The 25,220-nt window shown below is 46.7% G+C and overlaps 2 protein-coding genes across 2 annotated transcripts in view; both read left to right on the top strand.

Annotated features, from left to right (window-relative positions):
* Positions 1-25,220, top strand: part of CC2D2A (coiled-coil and C2 domain containing 2A) — a 486,222-nt gene that overhangs the window by 418,625 nt on the left and 42,377 nt on the right. The window contains exons 24-25 of the mRNA XM_078772721.1: positions 24,694-24,783; positions 24,927-25,040. Coding sequence (XP_078628847.1) covers positions 24,694-24,783; positions 24,927-25,040 — 204 coding nt within the window. The remainder of the gene's footprint in view (positions 1-24,693; positions 24,784-24,926; positions 25,041-25,220) is intronic.
* LOC137422428 (phosphatidylinositol 5-phosphate 4-kinase type-2 beta-like) lies at positions 6,694-7,281 on the top strand. Its single transcript, XM_078772906.1, has one exon. The coding sequence runs from the start codon at positions 6,718-6,720 to the stop codon at positions 7,279-7,281; it is 564 nt and encodes a 187-aa protein (XP_078629032.1). The 5' UTR covers positions 6,694-6,717.

Here is a 25,220-nt window from a genome sequence, read left to right as displayed (position 1 = left end):
AGACCTGGAGGGTGGAGTTGGATTGAAGAGAGTGAGGGAGTTTGTTCCAGAGGCGGGCGAAAAGAGGAATGAAGGAGTGAAGGTGAGCAGAGAGTCTTGATTTTGGCAGTTTGACCATAAGAGGGTTGCAGGCAGATCTTGTGCGACCTGTAGGAATATTTGCGGGACAGAGCCCAGAGAGAGCTTTGGGGGCAAGGCCAGAGAGGAGTCGGTAGAAGATGGAAAGACCACCAACCTGCCTGCAGTGAGTGAGTGAAAGGCCCTTCGAGTTAGCTTCATCGCGGGAGATTCCAATGATTCTGAATGCTTTGGTTTCAACAGCGTGAAGACGAGCTAGGTGTGAGGCAGGAGCACCAGCCCAGAGCGGAGAGCAATATTCCATTGAGCTGCGGATGAAAGCCTTGTATGTGGTGAGGAGCTCAGGTTTGCCAAGGAAGGACTTCGCACGACGGAAGATGCCCAGTCGGCGACTGGCTTTGGAGGCCAGATTTGAAATGTGGTTTTCCCAGGAAAGATCATGGCAGATAGTGAGACCCAAAAGCTTGAGTGACAGAACTTCTTGGAGAGGAATATTCAGAAAGTGGATGGGAGGGTTGTCCAGTCGTTCTTTTCGGAGAGACATCGTAAGAGTGTGAGATTTGTCAGGATTGAAAGACATGTTCCACTTGTTTGCCCAGTCTGTGATTTTGTCCAGGTCTGCAGAGAGTGAGGAGGCTATAGACTGCCGATCTGAGGGATGAAGAATGGAGCGACAGAGAGTAGAGTCATCAGCAAAGAGATACAGAGGATTTTCAAGAGAGTCAGAGAGATCATTGATGAAGACCAGAAAAAGCACAGGGCCCAGAACACTGCCTTGTGGAACTCCAGCCTGAACAGGAAGAGGAGATGAGAGAAACCCATTCAGGGCCACACGTTGACTATGACTAGAGAGGAAGTCCGCCAGCCATGCGTGGAGATTTCCATGGATACCAAAAGAGGAGAGTTTGGTGAGCAGAGCGGGGTGCCAGATCGTATCGAAGGCACGTGATATGTCAAGGGAGACAGCTCTAATTTCCTGTTTGGCATTGAGGACCTCCATCCATTGTTGAGAAAGCAGAAGCAGCATGTCCAGAGTAGAGTGTCCAGGTCTGAAACCAAATTGATGATCAGAGATCAAGCCATTGGAGAAGAGGAAAGATTTCATATCTGAAGCAATGATGGATTCCATGACTTTGCTGAGAATTGGGAGAAGGCTGATTGGTCTGTAGTTGCTGGGATCTGTTTTTACACCTTTTTTGTGCAAAGCGGTGATGTTGGCAGATTTCCAAGCAGATGGAAGATGACCTTGAGCAAAAGAGAGGGTGAAGAGAACAGGGAGAGAGGGAGTGAAAGAGCGGAAGAACAGGATTTTAGGACCCGTGGGCTGATTTCAACATAATTCCAATGAACTTTTGGTTCTAAGACATCTTGAAAAGTAAGTTCACCCCCACAAAAAATATATTCCATATTAAATGCCAAGTCTGTACATCCACTCACCTGAAGTGACGATAGAACTCCACACCATGGTTTGGTTATTTATGTGCAGATGTTTCTGGGAATGTGACACGCATCATGACGTGGGTGTGACACTGTGTTGTTGTTCCATCTCTTCCTCCTTCAGAGGAATTGATGATGAACTGGGTGATGGCAAATTTGGTTAGAGGGATTGTGGATGAATTTGGATTAGGGGAGATATGGGGAAGACGAGACGATGGAGACGAATTTGTAAATTGTCATGTAAATACGGGGTAAGGGGCGAGGGTAGAGTAGGTGACGGGGGTGGGGGGGGGGGGTGACGTACGTTAGGGACGAGCTTTCTCCGCTCGATCTCGAGGCGCACCTCACCTCTGCATTGCCTTTATTGATGTGTACCCTTGCGCCCTTGCCCATCGCTGACTCTGCTTTGTCTTCCTCCCCACCCATGGACCGTGCTCTCTGGGCACTGAGGGAAAGCGTGCGGGAGCCGCATCTGTGTGCCCGAGCCGCCGCTGCCAGCTGCCTGGATCGATGCACCACCTTATGGACCACACGTTTGTGGCTAAGCACCACACCCATATGGACCACGGTACTGTGGCCGAGCACCACTGATGGACCCCACGTGTTGGGGACTGACCCCTCTGCTGGGACCGGCCACGATGGCCCAGCAAAGTTTGCTTGCGGACCACGGTGAGGTGGCCCCTTTTGCCCTACAGGTGGACCACCCATAGTTGGCCCCTGTAGGCTATAACTAAAAAATGGACACGTTGTGTGCCTTTTTTATTATTGCAAATAGGCAGCAAGCCACGAAGAACGACAACATTTGGAAGAAACATCGGCCAGCAGAGGGAGCAGAAAGAAGACCGTGCAACAGTTGTTGTTTTTTTCCTTTAAATTTATTACTGTGCACTGGATGGTGCTTTGATGGTGCTTATTGGTGCTTATTGGTGCTTTGGTGCTTGCATGCTCGGGGATGCATTGCAATATCAATTCTGCATCCCCGGGCATGTAGAGGTGGTGTATCGGTGCAGTGCATGCTTTTTTCCTCCCTCCCGCAGGATTCTTTTTGTCTCCCAAAGAAATGACAGGTCCTGGGTTTGCCATGTAAATACAAATAGTGTCTTGTAAATAATGCTCCCCACCGTAAATGTGTAGTTTGAGAATAATTCCGCAATTCAGTTAATTGTGGGTGTGAATCTGTTCGGTAGGGTGCAACGTAGCAGGCGGGACATATTTAACTCTTTTAAAATTGTCGCACTCAGGGTAAGGTTAATAGTAGAGGGGATTACACCTGAGTGTCACATTAAGTAACGTTTTCGGCCCGGGACGTGCCGTGAGGAATGAGGGTGCTGTGTTACGGTTTTTAGAACCTTCACATGTCAATTTAGTCGTAAATTCCCTTATAAATGACCCATGTGTACATGTCCCCTTAATTGGCTGTTAATTAAAGATTGCACCTTAGTTAGTCCACGTACAACACATAGGACACTTTAGGATCTCTCAATAGTTATGTCATTATTGTGTGTTTCAGGTAAGGCTGTGTTTCCAATAGTTGACTCTACGTTGCATCAATCAAATAAGATAGGTCCCCTTTCAATATCCCCAATCGTCTCCTCAAAGTGCCAGTAACAGTTGGGCTGTTTTCGTGGGCATCACACCGCCTCTGCTAGCCCAGCAGCGTTCGCTGCCTGGCGCCAAACTCCATTACGCACGAGGCCAAGAAGGGGGGAGGAGCTGCCAGAGCACGGGCGTGGTACCACCTCGTCATCAAAGGTGGATTCAGAGAGCCCTTAACCACCAACCAGGGCTCGGTGGGCATGGCTTGATAGGGCGTGGCAAGAAATGTCTGGTGAGTTCGAGAGGGTTCCAAGGGCGTGCTAATAAAACCCTTGGCGCGAGGCCCCCACCAGAGACGCGTGAGGAGGTTCAAGAGAGTCGGTAAAGAGGATGAGCAAGGGAGCACGACCTGAGAAGTTGAGAGAGGAGGGAGAGAGGATTGACCATTCATTTCTTGGCGTGAACATCCTGCGGCGAGTGAGAGTCGGCACGCTTGTGGGCGATACCAACCAGCACTGACGACCGGGTTTTCGCCACTGAACCGGAGCGTGGACGCTCAAGCGGACCTCGACTTCGTGCCACGATCCCCGGACCTCCCTGGCGCCAGCTCCGTGGACCGTCTGCCCTTCTCATCCCTCCAGCCATTCCTGCCTGCAATTCCCTATTTGTGTGAGTCTGTCTGTATTGTCCTGTGGGTTTAAGTAAGACTATCTAAGGATTTGCGCTGTGTCTTCTTCTTCTGTAAATTACTTTCGTTCCCTTCTTCTTTGGTTTTGGTTTTTGTGTAAATAAGTAATAAATCCCTGTTCCTTCTTATTCTTTGGTTTCTTTCTCGTCCGATCGCTTTAGTGATTTCCCCATTGAGTACCTGTGGCGCGATTTTGGCCGAACCGCTTACAATCGGGTTTAGTCTTCTGTTAACGGCCCGCGTCACAGTTCGCTTCGCTCGGCGCAATCCATCTATTACGCTGCGGCTCGGGCGGGAGTATTTCCTTGCGTACCAGAAGGCGCTTGTACTTAGGTCATAGGAAGGATTGGCCTACTACCCTATTCAGCGCTGACCGGGCGTGACGTCATACCCCCAGGACCGGTCGGACGGCCAGCTTAACAGGACAAGGGGATTAACCCCCCCTTGCTAACGGGAGTGCCGTCCCCCGGATCCATAACAATATGAATGATGATGTAAAATATGAATTATGATGTAATATATGAATTATGATGTGTGATGTTATGTATTAATACTAAGTATAAATAATGAGTCGATGATGTTATGTATTAGTAGTATAAATAATGAATTGATGATGTTATGTATGAGTGGTAAGTATAAATAATGAATTGATTATGTTATGTATTAGTAGTAAGTATAAATAGAATGAATTGATGATGTTATGTATTCGGAGTGAGTATAAATAATGAATTGATGATGTTATGTATTATTAGTAAGTATAAATAATGAATTGATGATGTTATGTATTAGTCGTAAGCATAAATAATGAATTGATGATGCTATGTATTCGTAGTAAGTGTAAATAATGAATTGATAATGTTTTGTATTATTCTTGAGTATAAATAATGAATTGATGATGTTATGTATTCGTTTTAAGTATAAACAAGCGTTACGCCTAGTTCCCCCGTCGGTGAAGTGATGCGAGTTTACAAAGTGGAAGACGCAAGGCGGCCATCTTGGATTTTGACGTGGAGACCCAATTTTCAATAGCGTTCTCCCTTATGCGTAAATACACCCAAACACCAGATTAGAAGTTAGTAGTTCGTTTATTTTTCAAGATATTTCGTTCACAAGGTTCAGACATATATATGGTGGCGGCTCTCTTGGATTTTGACATGGCGACCCAATTTTCAAAGGCTTTCTTCCTTATGCCTAGATACACCAACACACCAGATTAGAAGTTGGTACTTCGCTTATTTTTCAAGATATTCCGCTCACAAGTTTCAGTCATACATGGCGGTGGCCATCTTGGATTTTGACGTGGCGACCCAATACTTAATAGGATTCTTCCTTATGCGTAGATACACCCACACACCAGATTAGACGTTAGTAGTTCGTTTATTTTTCAAGATATTTCGCTCACAAGGTTCAGACATATATATGGTAGTGGCCATCTTGGATTTTGACGTGGTGACCCAATTTTCAATGGCTTTCTTCCTTATGCATACATACACCCACACACCAGATTAGAAGTTGGTACTTCGCTTATTAGTCCCCTACCGGTGTACACCGGAGGGAACTATAGGTTTGCACGCCGTCCCTCCGTCCGTCAGTCCATCAGTCTGTCAGTCTATCAGTCCGTCAGTCTGTCAGTCTGTCAGTCCGTCAGTCCGTCACGCAAAGAACAGTTTTCCGGACTTTTTATCTAAACGCTTAATGCTAATGATTTCAAACTTGGCACATCGTTTCCTCATGATAAGTTACAGATCAAGTTCGAACTTCACGACGTTTCGATCATGTTTAACAAAGTTATGGCACTTTGAACTTTGGGAATTCTGATAATTCTGATGATCCTTAACTCAGTGCCATTTTCAGTTTTAATTTCCTTTAAAAACCAATTTCTCTGCAATAATAGGACCGATTGAGATAAAAAAACATTTCACCATATGATGGACTCGGTCTGTAGAATATTTTAATGGTAATTACGACGTCACAGGTCACGTGGTTCAGCGGCCATATTGTTGTTCGTGAAAACACGAAAACCCCTTTTTCTCTGCAACGGCTGAACAGATCGAGGCCAAACTTTGCAGGCAGAATCGCATACCCATGACGAACAAAAAAGTCAGCGAGCATGACGTCATGCATCACATGGTTTCAGAGTTATGACGTTTTTAAGCATGAACCTTTAAAACCGAGCTCCTCCCTCATTTTTGATCCAATCGAGGGGAAACTTCACAAATCTGTTCAGCATCTCAGTCTACTAAAATGTCTTTTGGAATTTGCGATAGGGCACGTGGTTTGGCAGAAATCGTTAATTAAACGAAAATATTAAAAAAAAATAATGGATATCTCTTGAATCGCTTGTACCTAAGACGGTGAGTTGGTAATAATTTATATAATTCACACAGTGCAATGCATGCAGGCCGCTCCACGGAGCGACCTTGCGGGCTTATCACCGAGGCGAGGCGTGACACACATGTCTCAGCATACCTCAGATCAAGTTTGAAAACCAGCATAAATTTGCATATTCGATCATTTTTGACAAAGTTATGGCACTATGAACTTTGGTAGGGGACATGTATTGCAGCGCAATACTCAGAATGCTTGTTTTTCAAGATATTCAGCTCACAAGGTTCAGACATACATGGTGTCAGACATACATGGCGGTGGCCATATTGGATTTTGACGTGGGTTGCACCCACACACCAAATTCGAATGCGGTCCTTCGCTTACGCATGCATGCACGTACACATGCACGCACGCACGCACGGACGGACGGAGAGGAAAACCATAGTCGTCCTTTCGCTCCGTGGTGCGACGGGGGACAATAATGAATTGATGATGTTATGTATTATTAGTAAGTATAAATAATAAATCGGTGATGTTATGTATTAGTAGTAAGTATAAATAATGAATTGATGATGTTATGTATTATTAGTTAGTATAAATAATGAATTTATTTATACTAACGAGCCAGCGACCCGCTCATTAGCGTCCTCATGTGGGGCGTCAACCACACGATCAATGACCTCATTCATGTGCCACAGCCTGTCATGCTCCTTCCAGATGACTTCAAAGCACACAGCAAAATAAAGGTTAACAACCATCTTTTCAACAAGGAAAACATGCCGAGTCATTTTAAGTTGAAGGTGTACTGCCCACTGGTGTTCAGGAACCTTCGTGAACGATTCTGCATCGACGACTCGGATTACCAGAGGTCCGTCGTGCATAGTGCACCGGTGACCAACGATGGGCAGGGTCGCAGCGGGGCTCGATTTCTCACCACGTATGATCAGCGGTTCGTCATCAAGACCATCGTGAGCGAGGATGTGGCCGAGATGCACTTCATCCTGACAAAATATCACCAGTATGTCGTAGAGTGTCATGGAAATACGTTGCTGCCCCAGTTCTTGGGAATGTATCGGCTTACAGTGGATGGAGTCGAGACATACATGGTGGTCACACACAATGTGTTCAGTCGGCGCTTGCCTGTTCACCAGAAGTATGACCTCAAGGGTTCCACAGTTGATCGAATGGCCAGTGACAAGGAAAAGGCAAGTTGACCTGATTTTTGTTTTATTTTTTATCTTGACTCAAACTCAAAGGTCAAGACCGACATTAACATTGCATCGTGTTGTACTAAACATTACATTGGAAGTTTGAATGTCATCATGCTTCAAGGGCATGTTTTGTATGAATTGGTGAAATTTAAAATTGAAATGCTGGCAAATAAGTACATGAAACCACCCACAGCAGAGGTTTTTTTTTTTTTTTTCTCTCCCCCAAATTATTAGAGTAGCTTGTGCACATTATGTTTTCTTGATCACATTCACCAGATGACCAGCCTCTCAGCCACAGCACAGCATCAGCTGAACGTATATATTGCAATTTTAAGTCAACTAGTCGATACCCACTCCCTTTGGGAGCGAGAGGATTTGTTTTCAGAATTGGCATCGTTTCCCCACCCCCAATAGCCCCTCCTCCCGGCAGCAATCGGTGGTTCAACCACTTGCACCATTCCACGTGTACAGGCAAAAAAAAATCGCGTCATCTCCCTACACTCACGGGAACCAGGAAGGGAAGGGGAGGAGATTGGATTTATTTGATGCCCATGACCTGACCCCGGGTACCCCAAGCACAATGCAAAATTTGGTGGTCGGCCAAGCTGTTTTTGATTCCGTAAGGAACAGACATACAGACCCACAGACATTACTTTATTTTAATTCAATAAAGCTTGAATTCAATAAACAGGAAAAAAAATACACGTGGGAACCTGTTGCTTCACTTTTGAATGTGCAGTTAGTGCAACACTTTCGAGTGTTGAAAGGCCAGAAACTGGTCTGCTTGAGCCTTCACCAAAATGCTTTCGGTGTCCTCAAAGAATCCTTCACCTTGGATTGCATCAATTGCTTTTTATTCCTGGCAATGCACTGCAGCGCATATGTTCAGACACGTCCTGCTCACTACAGGCTTGTCATGGTATGCACCTTGTGAGAGCATCGGCAAAGGTAGAACGAGTCATCTATTGTCGGGACAGCCATACCAAGGTCCATTAATTTTAATAGGTGTTGGTATTGTAGTGGTGAAGACACTGGATTGACTTCCTTGAGGTTGTTTGTTCAAATCTGGCTGAAAGCGGTGAAAAGGAGTTGTATTCTTATACCAGTCGTATTACACAACACTTGCCTCTAAGCTATCTAGCCTACCTGGGTTTGAGTCCTGACACAGCTACAAACTGTCATCCTGGTGTTTCACCGGTGTGTGTGCGGTCCCTCAGATGGATGTTAAACTGGGGAATTCCGTGTGCCGGCCTCAGTTAGTGGATGTTAAAGTTCTGTGTCCTTTGTGAAGAGTAGGCGAGCTATTTAAATGAACAAATTGTACATTTCTGCCCTAACTACTTTGAGCGTCAAGCCTGGCCAGTCAGTTCATGAAAGACTGGGGCCAAAAACTTTTCCCTGCCAACTCCACAAGAATGTGGGAATAATTGTGGCTGTGAAAGAAGAAGAAGACCGTTTGTATTACACGCTCTTCATGATCTGTAGTGGCATTGCTGATCTGTAATGTATGCCGAACTGCCAGCATGGGTGAACCTTTCTATCTCGGCTATGTGATTAAGGCCCTTGGTGATAACCATTCAATAACTTGCGACAATCCTGAATGTCAGAGTTGTTAGGGCTAGTCTCAAATGCATTCAATTTTCAGAGTTTTGGGCAAAATAAAGATGGCAAAATGTGTGCCACACCTTCAGAGAGAAGCAAATGCTGAACCAGCTTACTCTGTCAGAGGTATGCTCTACTGGCTTGCCCAGGTTCTCAGATCCTGTTCTGCTACTCTTCTTTATCCTCAATCCACTCTCTTCAGTCTGTCCTCCTTTAATTGCATACAATTGGTGTGAAGGGAAAGGTGTATGCTGCATGTGTGAGAAGTGTTATGATTTATGGGACCAAGACATGGGTCATGAATGTAGAGCAGCAACGAAGGCTGGAAAGGGTGGAAATGCGAATGGTTCGGTGGATGTGCGGAGTATCGTTGAGAGAGAGGAAGACAAATGATGAATTGCGAAAGATGATGGGAATAGAGCCTGTGATTGATGCTGTGAAGAGGAACAGGTTGAGATGGTTTGGCCATGTGCTGTCTTTCCCCAGTGGTCCCCATGTGCTGTCTTTGTCTTTCCCTCGTGGTCCCCATGTGCTGTCTTTCCCTCGCGGTCCCCATGTTCTGTCTTTGTCTTTCCGTCGTGGCCCCCCTGTACTGTCTTTCCCTCGCGGTCCCCATGTGCTGTCTTTGTCTTTCCCTCGTGGTCCCCCTGTACTGTCTTTGTCTTTCCCTCGCGGTCCCCATGTGCTGTCTTTGTCTTTCCCTCGCGGTCCCCATGTGCTGTCTTTGTCTTTCCCTCGCGGTCCCCATGTGCTGTCTTTGTCTTTCCCTCGTGGTCCCCCTGTACTGTCTTTGTCTTTCCCTCGTGGTCCCCATGTGCTGTCTTTGTCTTTCCCTCGCGGTCCCCATGTGCTGTCTTTGTCTTTCCCTCGTGGTCCCCCTGTACTGTCTTTGTCTTTCCCTCGTGGTCCCCATGTGCTGTCTTTGTCTTTCCCTCGCGGTCCCCATGTGCTGTCTTTGTCTTTCCCTCGTGGGCCCCCTGTGCTGTCTTTCCCTCGCGGTTGTCAGCTCTTTCACGAGCCTCGATTCAGTATAGAAAAGAAAAAAAATAAAATTTGGTGATGTTATGTATTAGTTGTAAGTATCGGTCATGAATTGATGATGTTATGTATTACTAGTAAGTATAAATAATGAATTGATGATGTTATGTATTAGTAATAAGTATAAATAATGAATTGATGATGTTATGTATTAATAGTAAGTATAAATAATGAATCGATGATGTTATGTATTAATAGTAAGTATAAATAATGAATTGATGATGTTATGTATTAATAGTAAGTATAAATAATGAATTGATGATGTTATGTATTAATAGTAAGTATATATAATGAATTGATGATGTTGTAGCGGTTACCGCTGGATGCACACAATCGTCTTGCACCGGCCAGAACACGGCCAGACGCTCCTCTCCCGGGCATGCCCGGACTCACTGTTCCCGGGCACGCCCGAACCCTCCCGGGCACGCCCGGTCTCGTCTTTCCCGGGCATGCCCGCTCTCGCCTTTCCAGGGCTCGCCCAGAGCATCCGGGCATGCCCGCTATCGCCTTTCCAGGGCTCGCCCACAGCGTCCGGGCATGCCCGCTATCGCCTTTCCAGGGCTCGCCCAGAGCGTCCGAGCATGCCCGCTATCGCCTTTCCAGGGCTCTCCCAGAGCGTCCGGGCATGCCCGCTATCGCCTTTCCAGTGCTCGTCCAGAGCGCCCGGGCACGCCCAGCCTCGACTTGCCAGGCCGCAGCCAAACACGCCCGGGCAGGTCCAGACTCGCCTTTCCAAGGCTCGCCCTTGATACCCGGGCATGCCCGGTATAGCTTTTGCCGGGCAAACTTCCCGACATAAATGTGTATATATATTGCTGCCCGATAAACGGGCTTTTCAGAGTACCCGAGTGTGATACATTTATTAAACCTACTCGGACGAATTTCCATCTTGGGTCGCGTCAATTCTTTCAACTCGCGTTGGAGCCCAGCTCCTTCATTGGTGACCTACCGACATGGATACGGCAGTGACGCTTAAACTGCCTACCTTCTGGGAGGCTCACGCGGCTGTTTGGTTCACTCAGGCGGACTCTCAGTTCGCCCTGCGAGGCATCACCGCGGACGACACCCGCTTCCACCATGTTGTGGCGGCGCTCGGTTCCGCCACCGCGGCCCGCGCCTTGAGCCTCCTCCAGCACCCGCCAGCTGCTTACAAATACGACGCGCTGAAGACACTCCTCCTCGACGCTTTCACCCTCTCACCGGCAGCACGCGCACTGCGCCTGCTTGACCTGCCCGAGCTCGGCGACACGCGCCCGTCCGAGCGCATGGACTATATGCTCTCGTTGCTCGGTGAGCACTCTCCGGATTTTCTGTTCCGCGAGCTGTTCCTTCGCCAGCTGCCTCACCCGGTACGCCTCGCCCTGGCTGGCACGTTGATCACGGATTCCCGCGCCCTCGCCAGGGAAGCCGATAAGATCTCCTCGGCGGGCCAGCACATCGGCACGGTTACCTGGAGCCCGCCGCCGTCCGAGGCGACGCCCACGACGCCCGAGCACCCTGCGCGGTTGGAGGCCGAACTGCCGGTGCAACTGGCGGCCGCCACGCCGCACCGCCCACTTCCGACACGACGGCCGGGGCCTCCACCTGACCGGGCATGGTGTTATTACCACGCCAGGTTCGGACACAAGGCTCGGACGTGCCGGCCCCCGTGCACTTTCGGCAGGTCGGGAAACGGCCGGGCCGGCGTTCATTCCCAGCCATGAGCGCCGGCCACTCGGGCAACTTGCTGTTTATTCGGGACAAAGCATCTGGGTGGCGTTTCCTGTGCGACACCGGCGCCCAACTGAGCGTCATACCCGCCTCCGGGCAGGACAGGCTGGACGCAGTTTGCGGCCCCTCTTTGGTCGCTGCTAATGGCTCGGCCATACGCACTTTCGGCCCACGCGTCGTCACCCTCTGCTTCGGCAGCCAGCGCTTTCAATGGACTTTTGTTACCGCCAGCGTCCCCGTGGCTTTGCTGGGCGCCGACTTCCTCTGCGTGCACGGGCTGCTGGTCGACGTCAAACGACGTCGCCTTGTCCACGCCGAGACCTTCAGCTCCCTGGCGTGCACAATGAGCAGCTCCGCGCCGACCGAACTGGCATGCGCCCTCCCGGCAACGAACGAGTTCGCTCGCCTGCTCGTGGAATTCCCGGCCCTCACGCGGCCGACGTTTTCGGCCGTCGCAGTGCGGCACGGGATCGAGCACCACATACCCACTACGGGCCCGCCGGTCTACGTCAGGGCCCGCGGCCTCGACCCAGCCAAGCTCGCCGTGGCGAAGGCCGAATTCGACGCGTTGGAGCACCTCGGCATCGTGCGGCGCTCCGATAGCGCGTGGGCCTCACCACTGCACATCGTGCCAAAGCCGGGGGGTGGATGGCGCCCGTGTGGCGACTACCGCCGTCTCAATGACGCTACCACCCTCGACAGGTACCCGATCCCGCATATTCAGGACTTTTCCGCCCGTTTGGCGGGACGGGTCATCTTTTCGAAAATTGACCTGATACGGGGCTACCACCAGGTACCTGTCCGGGCGGCCGACGTCCTGAAGACGGCCGTCATCACGCCTTTCGGCCTGTTCGAATTTTTGCGGATGCCGTTTGGCCTCAAGAACGCGGCCCAGGCGTTCCAGCGCTTGATGGACGGCGTGCTGCGCGACCTGCCGTTTCTTTTCGTCTATCTGGACGACATCCTCGTCGCCAGCACGTCCCGCGCCGAGCACCTCCTCCACCTCCGAACACTGTTCGGTCGCCTCAGCGAGCACGGCTTAATTGTCAACCCGGTCAAATGCCACTTCGGCGCGACGACCGTTGACTTTTTGGGCCACCGCATCACCAAGACCGGGGCCGTGCCGCTGCCGACCAAGGTCGAGGCCATCACCACGTTCCCGCGTCCCCGTTCCATCAAGGCCCTCCAAGAGTTCCTCGGCATGGTGAATTTTTATCACCGATTCGTGCCCCGCGCTGCTCAGCTCATGCGGCCCCTTTACGAGGCCCTCCGGGGCAAGCCGGCCAAGCATGACATTGTTTGGTCCGCGGCCATGGACGCGGCCTTCGCCAGCGCCAAACGGGCCCTCGCCGACACAACGCTGCTGGCTCACCCGGTGCTCAACGCGCCCATCGCCCTCACTACGGACGCCTCCAACTACGCGGTGGGCGCCGTCCATGAGCAATGGGTGGACGGGGTTTGGCAGCCACTCGCTTTTTTCAGCCGGCAACTCCGGCCGAACGAGTTAAACTACAGCACGTTCGACCGCGAGCTGCTCGGGCTATTCCTGGCCGTTCGCCATTTCCGACACCTCCTGGAGGGCCGCCCGTTCACGGCTTTCGTCGACCACAAGCCGTTGGTCTACGCAATGGCTAAGGTCACGGAGCGGTGGTCGGCCCGCCAGCAGCGCCACCTCTCTGCCGTGTCGGAGTTCACCACGGACATCCAGCACGTCGCCGGCAAAGACAACGCCGTGGCCGACTGCCTTTCGCGGGCCAGCGCGAACGCGGTCCACCTCGGCGTGGACTTCGCGCTCATGGCGGCCGACCAGACCACCGACGCCTCGGTGCAGGCACTCCGCGCGGCGGACACGGGCCTCCGCCTGGCCGACATCCCCTTCGCGGGCACCGTCCTGCTCTGCGACATCTCCCAGGGCCAGCCTCGCCCCATCGTGCCCGTTTCCTGGCAGCGCCGCATCTTCGCCTCCATCCACGGCCTTTCTCACCCAGGCCGGAAAGCTTCTCAGAAGCTGGTGTCGGCGCGTTTCGTCTGGCACGGCCTTCGACGAAACATCCGCGACTGGGCCAACGCCTGCACGGCCTGCCAGCGAGCCAAGGTCCACCGCCATACCCAGGCCCCGCTGGCAACTTTCGCCGTGCCTGAACGGCGTTTCGACCACGTCCACATGGACCTGGTGGGCCCCCTGCCCCCCTCGCGGGGGTTCACCCACCTGCTCACCATGGTGGACAGGACCACCAGGTGGCCGGAGGCCGTGCCCCTCACCTCCACCACCACCGCCGACGTGGCGCAGGCGTTCATCGCCACCTGGGTCGCGCGCTTCGGCGCACCAGCGGACATCTCGTCCGACCGCGGCCCACAGTTCACGTCTGAGCTTTGGGGCGCGGTCGCCCGTTCGTTGGGTGTCACGCTGCACCGCACCACGGCCTACCACCCCCAAGCCAATGGGTTGTGCGAGCGGTTTCACCGCTCCATGAAGGCCGCACTCATGGCCGGCCTTCAGGACGACGGTTGGGCCGACCGGCTGCCGTGGGTCCTTTTGGGCCTTCGCACGGCCCCCAAGGAAGACCTCCAGGCGTCCGCCGCCGAGCTCATCTACGGCCAGCCGCTCCGCGTCCCGGGCGAATTCGTGCCCGACGCTACCAGTCCCTGGTCCGCCGCTCGCCAGCACTCGGACCTCCAGGAGGCCGCCCGACGATTTGCCCCCATGCCGACGTCCTGCCACGGTGGCCCCCAGTCCTACGTCCCCCCGGCGCTTCGCACAGCGGAGTACGTCTTTGTGCGTCATGACGCGCACTGGGGGCCACTCCGGCCGCCGTATGACGGGCCCTTCCGGGTCCTGCGACGGGGCGACAAGTCTTTCATCGTCGACTTCGGCGGCCGGCCGGACCGGATTTCTGTGGACCGCCTCAAACCGGCGCACATGGACGTCGACCGACCACCACGGTTGGCCCTTCCTCCGCGGCGAGGCCGCCCCCCGTCCACAGTTCCCCCCGCTCGACCACCCACCACCACGTTGGACCCCTCCCCACGACCCTCCAGTGGTCGCTTCGGCCGGGTCATCCAGACCCCCCTTAAATTGACCCTGCCGGTGCAGGTCGATTCTGGAGGGGCGTGTGTAGCGGTTACCGCTGGATGCACACAATCGCCTTGCACCGGCCAGAACACGGCCAGACGCGCCTCTCCCGGGCATGCCCGGACTCACTGTTCCCGGGCACGCCCGAACCTCCCGGGCACGCCCGGTCTCGTCTTTCCCGGGCATGCCCGCTCTCGCCTTTCCAGGGCTCGCCCAGAGCATCCGGGCATGCCCGCTATCGCCTTTCCAGGGCTCGCCCAGAGCGTCCAGGCATGCCCGCTATCGCCTTTCCAGGGCTCGCCCAGAGCATCCGGGCATGCCCGCTATCGCCTTTCCAGTGCTCGTCCAGAGCGCCCGGGCACGCCCAGCCTCGACTTGCCAGGCCGCAGCCAAACACGCCCGGGCAGGTCCAGACTCGCCTTTCCAAGGCCCGCCCTTGATACCCGGGCATGCCCGGTATAGCTTTTGCCGGGCAAACTTCCCGACATAAATGTGTATATATATTGCTGCCCGATAAACGGGCTTTTCAGAGTACCCGAGTGTGATACATTTATTAAACCTACTCGGACGAATTTCCATCTTTGGTCGCGTCAATTCTTTCAACTTGCGTTGGAGCCCAGCTCCTTCAATGTTATGTATTAGTTGTAAGTATAAATAATGAATTGATGATGTTATGTATTAGTTGTAAGTATAAATAATGAATTGATGATGTTATGTATTAGTAGTAAGTATATATAATGAATTGATGATGTTATGTATTGTTAGCAAGTATAAATAATGAATTGATGATGTTATGTATTAGTTGTAAGTATAAATAATGAATTGATGATGTTATGTATTAGTAGTAAGTATATATAATGAATTGATGATGTTATGTATTGTTAGCAAGTATATATAATGAATTGATGATGTTATGTATTAGTTGTAAGTATAAATAATAAATAGATGATGTCATGTATTAGTAGTAAGTATAAATAATGAATTGATGATGTTATGTATTTGTATTAAGTATAAATAATGAATTGATGATGTTATGTATTAGTTGTAAGTATAGGAAATGAATCGATGATGTTATGTATTAGTAGTAAGTATAAATAATGAATCGATGATGTTATGTATTAGTAGTAAGTATAAATAATGAATTGATGATGTTATGTATTTGTATTAAGTATAAATAATGAATTGATGATGTTATGTATTAGTTGTAAGGATAGGAAATGAATCGATGATGTTATGTATTAGTAGTAAGTATAAATAATGAATCGATGATGTTATGTATTAGTAGTAAGTATAAATAATGAATCGATGATGTTATGTATTTGTATTAAGTATAAATAATGAATTGATGATGTTATGTATTAGTTGTAAGTATAGGAAATGAATCGATGATATTATGTATTAGTAGTAAGTATAAATAATGAATTGATGTTATGTATTAGTAGTAAGTATAAATAATGAATTGATGTTATGTATTGGTAATAAGTATGAATAATGAATTGATGTTATGTATTGGTAATAAGTATGAATAATGAATTGATGATGTTATGTATTTGTATTAGGTATAAATAATGACTTGATGATGTTATTTATTAGTAGTAAGTATAAATAATGAATTGATGTTATGTATTGGTAATAAGTATGAATAATGAAATGATGATGTTATGTATTTGTATTAAGTATAAATAATGACTTGATGATGTTATGTATTAGTTGTAAGTATAGGAAATGAATCGATGATGTTATGTATTAGTAGTAAGTATAAATAATGAATTGATGTTATGTATTGGTATTAAGTTTAAATAATGAATTGATGATGTTATGTATTAGTAGTAAGTATAAATAATGAATTGATGTTATGTATTGGTATTAAGTTTAAATAATGAATTGATGATGTTATGTATCATTAGTAAGTATAAATAATGAATTGATGATGTTATGTATTATTAGTAAGTATAAATAATGAATTGATGATGTTATGTATTAGTAATAAGTATAAATAATGAATTGATGATGTTATGTATTAGTAATAAGTATAAATAATGAATTGATGATGTTATGTATTTGTATTAAGTATAAATAATGAATTGATGATGTTATGTATTAGTAATAAGTATAAATAATGAATTGATGATGTTATGTATTTGTATTAAGTATAAATAATGAATTGATGATGTTATGTATTATTAGTAAGTATAAATAATGAATTGATGATATTATGTATTAATAGTAAGTATAAATAATGAATTGATGATGTTATGTATTAGTAGTAAGTATATATAATGAATTGATGATGTTATGTATTGTCAGTAAGTATAAATAATGAATTGATGATGTTATGTATTAGTAATAAGTATAAATAATGAATTGATGATGTTATGTATTTGTATTAAGTATAAATAATGAATTGATGATGTTATGTATTATTAGTAAGTATAAATAATGAATTGATGATACTATGTATTAATAGTAAGTATAAATAATGAATTGATGATGTTATGTATTAGTAGTAAGTATAAATAATGAATTGATGATGTTATGTATTATTAGTAAGTATAAATAATGAATTGATGATATTATGTATTTATTAGTAAGTATAAATAATGAATTGATGATATTATGTATTAATAGTAAGTATAAATAATGAATTGATGATATTATGTATTATTAGTAAGTATAAATAATGAATTGATGATATTATGTATTAATAGTAAGTATAAATAATGAATTGATGATGTTATGTATTATTAGTAAGTATAAATAATGAATTGATGATATTGTGTATTATTAGTAAGTATAAATAATGAATTGATGATATTATGTATTAATAGTAAGTATAAATAATGAATTGATGATATTATGTATTATTAGTAAGTATAAATAATGAATTGATGATATTATGTATTAATAGTAAGTATAAATAATGAATTGATGATGTTTTGTATTAGTAGTATATATAATGAATTGATGATGTTATGTATTGTTAGTAAGTATAAATAATGAATTGATGATGTTATGTATTAGTTGTAAGTATAAATAAAATGAATTGATGATGTTATGTATTATTAGTAGGTATAACTAATAAATAGATGATGTCATGTATTAGTTGCAAGTATAGGAAATGAATCGATGATGTTATGTATTAGTAGTAAGTATAAATAATGAATTGATGTTATGTATTGGTAATAAGTATAAATAATGAATTGATGATGTTATGTATTTGTATTAAGTATAAATAATGAATTGATGATGTTATGTATTAGTTGTAAGTATAGGAAATGAATCGATGATGTTATGTATTAGTAGTAAGTATAAATAATGAATTGATGTTTTGTATTGGTATTAAGTATAAATAATGAATTGATGATGTTATGTATCATTGGTAAGTATAAATAATGAATTGATGATGTTATGTATTAATGGTAAGTATAAATAATGAATTGATGTTATGGATTATTAGTAAGTATAAATAATGAATTGATGATGTTATGTATTAGTTGTAAGTACTCGTATAGGTTATGAATTGATGATGTTGTGTATTAGTCGTAAGTATAAATAAATGAATTGATGATGTTATGTCTTAGTTGTAAATATAATTAATGAATTGATGATGTTATGTATTATTAGTCAGTATAAATAATGAATGGATGATGTTTTGTATTAGTCGTATAAATAATGAATTGATGATGTTATGTATTAATAGTAAGTATAAATAATGAATTGATGATGTTATGTCTTAGTTGTAAGTATAATTAATGAATTGATGATGTTATGTATTAGTAGTAAGTATATATAATGAATTGATTATGTTATGTATTGTTGGTAAGTATAAATAATGAATTGATGATGTTATGTATTATTAGTAAGTAGAAATAATGAATAGATGATGTCACGTATTAGTTGTAAGTATCTATATAATAATAGCGTAAGGACTCGACTTTGTTATCGCTTTTACGCCGCACCCAGTGACCCGATGCCCACGGCACTAATGGATTTACGATCTATGAACCGCGCTCTTTGTTTATCACGTACACTCGTACCGCCATACTCGAAAAATCTGAATTAGCCGACGTTGGGGCCCAAAAGCATCCGATTAACTGCCGATACGACGCCATCTTAAGACGCCATCGTATTGGCATCTGCTGGGTGAAGGCGAAGCAAGCCGTCCGCTGATTGGACAGGCGAAGGCGAAAGCAAGCCGTCCACTGAGTGGACAATCTAGAGCATGCATTTGTGCCGGTGTCGGCGATCATTGTTCATACACGCACTCTTCATTCTCATCTTTCTTCCTAACTCTTACTCGGACAAGCAAATCCCCTATGCCATCCATAATGGTACACTCTATCCATACACCACATCCTCCCTTCCGTGGATGTTCCACGGGTTTCGGCTAGTAAATAATGAATTGATGATGTTATGTATTACTTGTATGTATAGGTAATGAATCGATGATGTTATGTATTAGTAGTAAGTATAAATAATGAATTGATGATGTTATGTATTAGTAGGAAGTATAAATAATGAATTGATGATGTTATGTATAATTAGTAAGTATAAATAATGAATTGATGATGGTCTGTATTAGTCGTAAGTATAAATAATGAATCGATGATGTTATGTATTAGTAGTAAGTATAAATAATGAATTGATGATGTTATGTATTTGTAGTAAGTATAGATAATGAATTGATGATGTTATGTATTTTTAGTCAGTATAAATAATGAATTGATGATGTTATGTATTTGTTGTAAAAACCAGAGTTACAACATTGGCTCAGTTCATGAGTTTAATCGAAATAGATCCCTCGCAATTCCTGTAAAGAAAACCAGCGAACATCATATCAATATTCAGCATTCATCTGGATCAGTAATGGGTTTACAAACGAGCACAAGCAAGCCTCAAACAAATTGGTTGTACGTACCATCTATTTAAGCACCTACGTAACATTCAGTAAATGTCACAGGAATGATCATTGCGCTGGATGTCGGAATTCTTATAACTGCCGTGCAGTGGACAGAAGTCGCATTGTCACCTCGGTTTCAATTTAAAACACAATTTCATGACATTCTCCCCGGCGTTATAACTGCACTACCCCTAGTGGTGAGATCAAGCTAGCAAGCTATATAGCAGTATAGAAAACATCAGTTAGCAGATGGTTACATAAAGCAGCCATTCATGTCAATCCCAGCCATGATGATCGGGACGGCGAATTTCTCTTCCGGCGCGAGTTCGATAGGCATCAGGAGCTTCAGCCATGAGTCCGAATTCCCCCTCATTGGGATAACCACCAATCTCGGGTGATGGTGGCGGTGCCTCAATGCCGATCAGGTCGGGCGCGTGCGGGGGCGAGATTGACGGTGAATTCCCCATCAACGGATCCCCCGGGCTGAGTTCCGGCCGCACGGTATCCCCGCATGGAGAAAGATAACGCACCAAAACTGTAGACTCGCGTCCATTTGGCAGCAGCACTCGAGCGTGCTCAGGATTGGCTTGGAGGATATGAACATTGTCGACGAGCGGGTCATATTTACTTTGGCGAACCGTACATTTGAGGAAAGCCGGTCCGGGCTCAGCTAGCCAGCCCGGCAAAGGTCGGACACCTCCTGAACGGCGCGCGTAACGAAACAGACGGTCGTGAGGGGTTGGATTGGTAGCCGTGAACAATAAAGTCCTGATCGAGCTTAACACCCCATGTACCGTACCATCCAGGTCCATCGGTCCAGTCATAATCTGCGGGACCTAAGGCCCAGAGTAATGGCCTTCGATATAATGCCATTAAATCTTTCCACCTGACCGTTCGCCTGTGGCCTGTACAGAGTAGTATAGCTAGAAGCTATGTTGCGCTGGAGCAAAAAGGTTCTCACATCCTGGGACAGAAACACAGCACCTCGATCGGTGTGCACGTCAGCCGGATTCCCGAACATGTAAAACAAAATCTGCAGACACCGGATAACCGTCACAGCGGACATATCACTGCACGGGAAAGCAAAAGGGAATCTGGAGAACTCGTCAACTATCATGAGAAGATAGCGAGAGCTATCCGAAGCCGGGAGGCCAGGACTAGCACGGGAAAGCAAAAGGGAATCTGGAGAACTCGTCAACTATCGTGAGAAGATAGCGAGAGCTATCCGAAGCCGAGAAGGAGGACTAGAAGACTAGAAGGCCAGGACTAGCAGGTAGACACGAAGCCGGGCGGGGCCCTTTGAAGTCCAAAGCCAATCTCTCCCATGGCCGAGTGGCCTGGATCAGTGTACCCAGCTGTGGTTTGTAGAAACGAGGTTTGCGTTCAGCACAAACAGAACAAGTGCGGCATAGCTGGCGAACTTCCTCAACCGAGTAGGGCAAGTTGCATCTATGCACATAATGAGCTAATCAAGTCACACAGGGATGGCACAACGTTTCATGAAGAACACGCAGATCCTCAAAGGAGGTGAGACTCGCACACACCGCTGGTCGTGATAATGCGTCTGCTGCGAGATTATCCCGCCCCGAGCGATACTTGATGATGTAGCAATAATCTGCTAATTCTATTCTCCACCGAGTGATTTTCTCATTGTTAATGCGCTGGGAATGGCACGTGTCATACATGAAAGCGACGCTTTGCTGATCAGTAATGACCTCGAAACGTTTGCCAAGCAAATATGGCCTCCAACGCCTAATAGACTCAACTATGGCGTAGGCTTCTTATTTGACAGACGAATGACGTTTCTCTGCGGAGGAGAGGGTCCTCGAAAAGAAGGCCACAGGTTGCCACCCTTGAGAGAGTGTGGCAGCTATCGCGTGGTCCGACGCATCGCTTTCCAAAACAAAGGGCTTGTTTTCATCTATAGATGACACAGCGGCGCCAGCGATGTCTGACTTCAGGCCATGGAAAGCGACCTTGGCGGCATGACACATGGGAAACACTTTGCAATCCACAAGGGGCCGGAGCTTTTCAGAAAAGTTTTGGACCCACTTTGAATAATGTGCAAAAAGCCTGAGGGCACGCTTCAAAGAAGCGCGATCATGTGGCGGGGCCATGTCGGGCAAGGGTCGCAGTCGCTCTTTGTCTGGGTTGATAGTGCCCTGGGTCACAGTGTACCCCAGGAGGTCTATCATTCGAGCTTAATAGTGACATTTAGCCTCGTTCAGAGTCAGCAGGTACTGTCGCGCAACCTTGAGGAAGCGCTGCAGATTAGCATCATGATGAGCTTGATCGTACCCACAAACCGTTAGGTTGTCCAGGTAAACGAAGACATCTGTTAAGTGTTCCCTCGCAATTATGTCATCCATGGCCCTTTGGAAGCAGGACCCACTTGTGACTCCAAAAGGCAATCGAGTGAACTGGTACAACCGCTGTCCAGATTCAAACCCGGTATAGATGCGATCGGCCTCCACAATTGGAATCTGATGATACGCGCTTCGGAGATCTAAAGTGCTGTCTACCGAGTACTGTGCCACCTGTAGGACCAGGGAATCCAATCCCGGGAGCGTGTAGGCGTCCAAATTGCGTAAACGGATTAATCATCTGTGAGTAGTCGATTACCAAGCGTTTGTGATGAGTTTCGGTCTGGACTACCAAAACGTGAGCTCTCCAAGGCGATCGACTAGGTTCGATTATGCCCTCCTTTAGAAGTCGACTAGTCTCCTCAGCAATAAATTGCGTGTCAGCACGTGAGTAGCGATTTGACGGCAACCAGGGTGCAATCAGGAGTCAAATTGGGAAACAGCGACAGGGGTTCAATTTCCATCCCGGCCAGAGCACACACATAAAGAGTGTTGTCACCACCAAATTGCATTTCTAAACGACCATGACGATGGAGAAAATCGTGTCCTAGCAATACTTCGGCACATATCATGGGCAAGACCATTAAATGCACATCCGGAAACATTCGGCCATTAATTACTAGCTTCAGTCTGCATTCGCCTTTAGTACGCAACCAAAGAGCTTGGGAAGCCATGAAAATGTGGCGTATTGTCCCGAGAATCGGCCAGCCATACTTCTGGATGAGTCGCATGTCAACATAGCTATCAGTAGAGCCCGTGTCGATCAAAGCGTTTGCCATCTGTCCCTCAATCATAACTGGAATAACAGCATTGGACAGTGCAGACGTCCCGGTAGTTGTCGAATCATCCAGAGGGGGTGATCGAGCCACGTGCGTGGGGCCGACGCCGGCCAGCATCGAGCGTGAAGCAGATCGAGCCCCAGGCGATGAAAGGATCCCAGACAAGGTCGCTCGAGACGCGCGAGGCGCCGATTGTCTCTCGGTCGGCGAGATGATCCTAGTCAAGGTCGCGTGTGCCGCGCGAGGCCCGCATGGGGAGGTGATCCCAGTCAAGGCCACGCGGGGTGCTGATTGTGCCTCAAGCCGTGAGAGAATCACAGACAATGTCGAGCGAGTTCGACAGCCTCGTGACGATCGGCATACCTTTGCAAAATGACCTTTCCGAGAGCACGAGTGACACATCGCTTCTCGGGCTGGACAAACTGTCCTCAAATGATTCCGGTTTCCGCAGAAAAAGCACTTAGCGTTACTCCCGACAGATGGAGCAGCAGCAGCAGCGGCTGTCACGCTCGTGCCTGAAGCCTCGAGAGTGTCAGTTGTCCCCAATTCCAGCGGAGGTTCAGCATCCGTTCGCTCCGACGTAGCAGCACTCACCGGTCGCTCACCAGTTATCGCCCCAGTGTCGTCCGGGCGTCCGTACGCTTCCGATTGTGTCTGCGCCTCATAGTACACGAGTGCCAACTCATGAGCCTTTGCCAGCGTTAGATCCATCGTTTCCAGCAATCTTTGACATATTATCAGCGAGTGAATCCCCGAAACAAAAGAATCATGCATCAAATCGTCACACATCTGTTCGTGCATCCAAGTTGCAGCTGTACAGTCCTTCGCTAAACGACGGAGGTCCTGGATGAAGTGGTCGATGAATTCCGAAGGGTCCTGTCGTCGTGAAGCGAGCAGGTAGCGAGTATAGACCACGCTCCGAGTCTTAATGTACATTCGACGTAGTTCCACTTCGGCGGCAGCGAAAGTGTCGCACTGAAAAATGTACACGTAGACGGAATGGGACACATGGGAATTGAGAACAGCTAGCTTGGTCTCGTCCGAGAGGTCCGCCTGGGCTCCCAGGTAGCTTGTCATTAGACGTAGCCTGTGCTGGAGCTGTGCAGACGAGTCCGGCGCTTGAGGGTCTGCTCCGAAGATCGGTACATGTATCAGCTTGTGAATCATGACGAACTCGTTCAAGGCAAGAGATGTATTTCGATTAATTGATGTAAAAACCAGAGTTACAACATTGGCTCAGTTCGTGAGTTTAATCGAAATAGATCCCTCGCAATTCCTGTAAAGATAACCAGCGAACATCATATCAATATTCAGCATTCATCTGGATAAGTAATGGGTTTAAAACGAGCACAAGCAAGCCTCAAACAAAGTGGTTGTACGTACCATCTATTTATGCACCTACGTAACATACAGTAAATGTCACAGGAATGATCATTGCGCTGGATGCCCGAATTCTTATAACTGTCGCGCAGTGGACAGAAGTCGCATTGTCACCTGGGTTCAGACTTAGACACAATTTCATGACAGTATTAATAGTAAGTATAAATAATGAATTGATGATGTTATGTATTAGTTGTAAGTATAAATAATGAATTGATGATGTTATGTATTAGTTGTAAGTATAAATAATGAATTGATGATGTTATGTATTAGTTGTAAGTATAGGTAATGTCATCCATTATAGTTGTTTTGTCATCACCTACAGTGTCATCACATCACCTACAGATTCCATTATAGTTGTTTTTTACCCAGAGTTCATGTCCGTTAATCCCGACATATTTAACCTCCAACACCATCAGCAACATTAGTTTGTACTTGTAGCTCTTTCTCCAAGGTTATTTCAAGAGTTATTTCTCCAAGGTTTTTGATCATATTGAATTGTAGTTCCCATTTTCAACTTTAAGGCGAAGGTCCATCACCCTGTCACCTCCATCCTATCATTTATTGCAGGAGCTGCTTGCACGGTTCATCTCCCTCATCCCTTTTACCCCAGACAGCGTCACGTTTTCTGGCATCTGTGACCTGTGGACCACTTGTGACGTAAGATATAGACCTTCCTTATAGCATATTGTGGTTGGCTAAGGATACTTGTATGGTTTGCACGCACAGCCTCGGTCTTTTTTGAAGGTGCATGTACGAGTATGAACCCATTGAAATAGAATTATATGTCTGTTCCATGGAAGCAATTCCTGACACTCTTGTGCGGAGATGAAGAGGAACATTCTGTGCTACTCTGCTGTTTTTTTCTGGCACTTGGAAAAAAGTCCTGGCTGCTGTTGGGTTCTGCTATACCAGAGGTAAGCATGCCTTGAATTTGTGACCTACCTTAATCTTAACCTTTTTTTTCATTATTATTTTGTATACAAGATCGAGGAGGCGGAGGAGGTGTGGGAAGGGGGGGTGGGAGAGGTAAAAAAAACAAAAAAAAACACATGGACACAGCTAGGACTTCCAGGAAATAAGTTGGTATTTCAAAA

The sequence above is a fragment of the Myxine glutinosa genome, chromosome 2 (assembly GCF_964187855.1).
Source record: "Myxine glutinosa chromosome 2, kmMyxGlut1.1, whole genome shotgun sequence".
In the NCBI taxonomy this organism is placed as follows: domain Eukaryota; kingdom Metazoa; phylum Chordata; class Myxini; order Myxiniformes; family Myxinidae; genus Myxine; species Myxine glutinosa.
The sequence above is the reverse complement of the archived record's forward strand: the minus strand, read 5'-3'. Positions and strand labels throughout refer to the sequence as shown.

What these genes read in the sequence shown, in the direction of transcription:
- LOC137422428 (XM_078772906.1), top strand. Translation starts at nt 6,718, where the DNA reads ATGTGGGGCGTCAACCACACGATCAATGACCTCATTCATGTGCCACAG.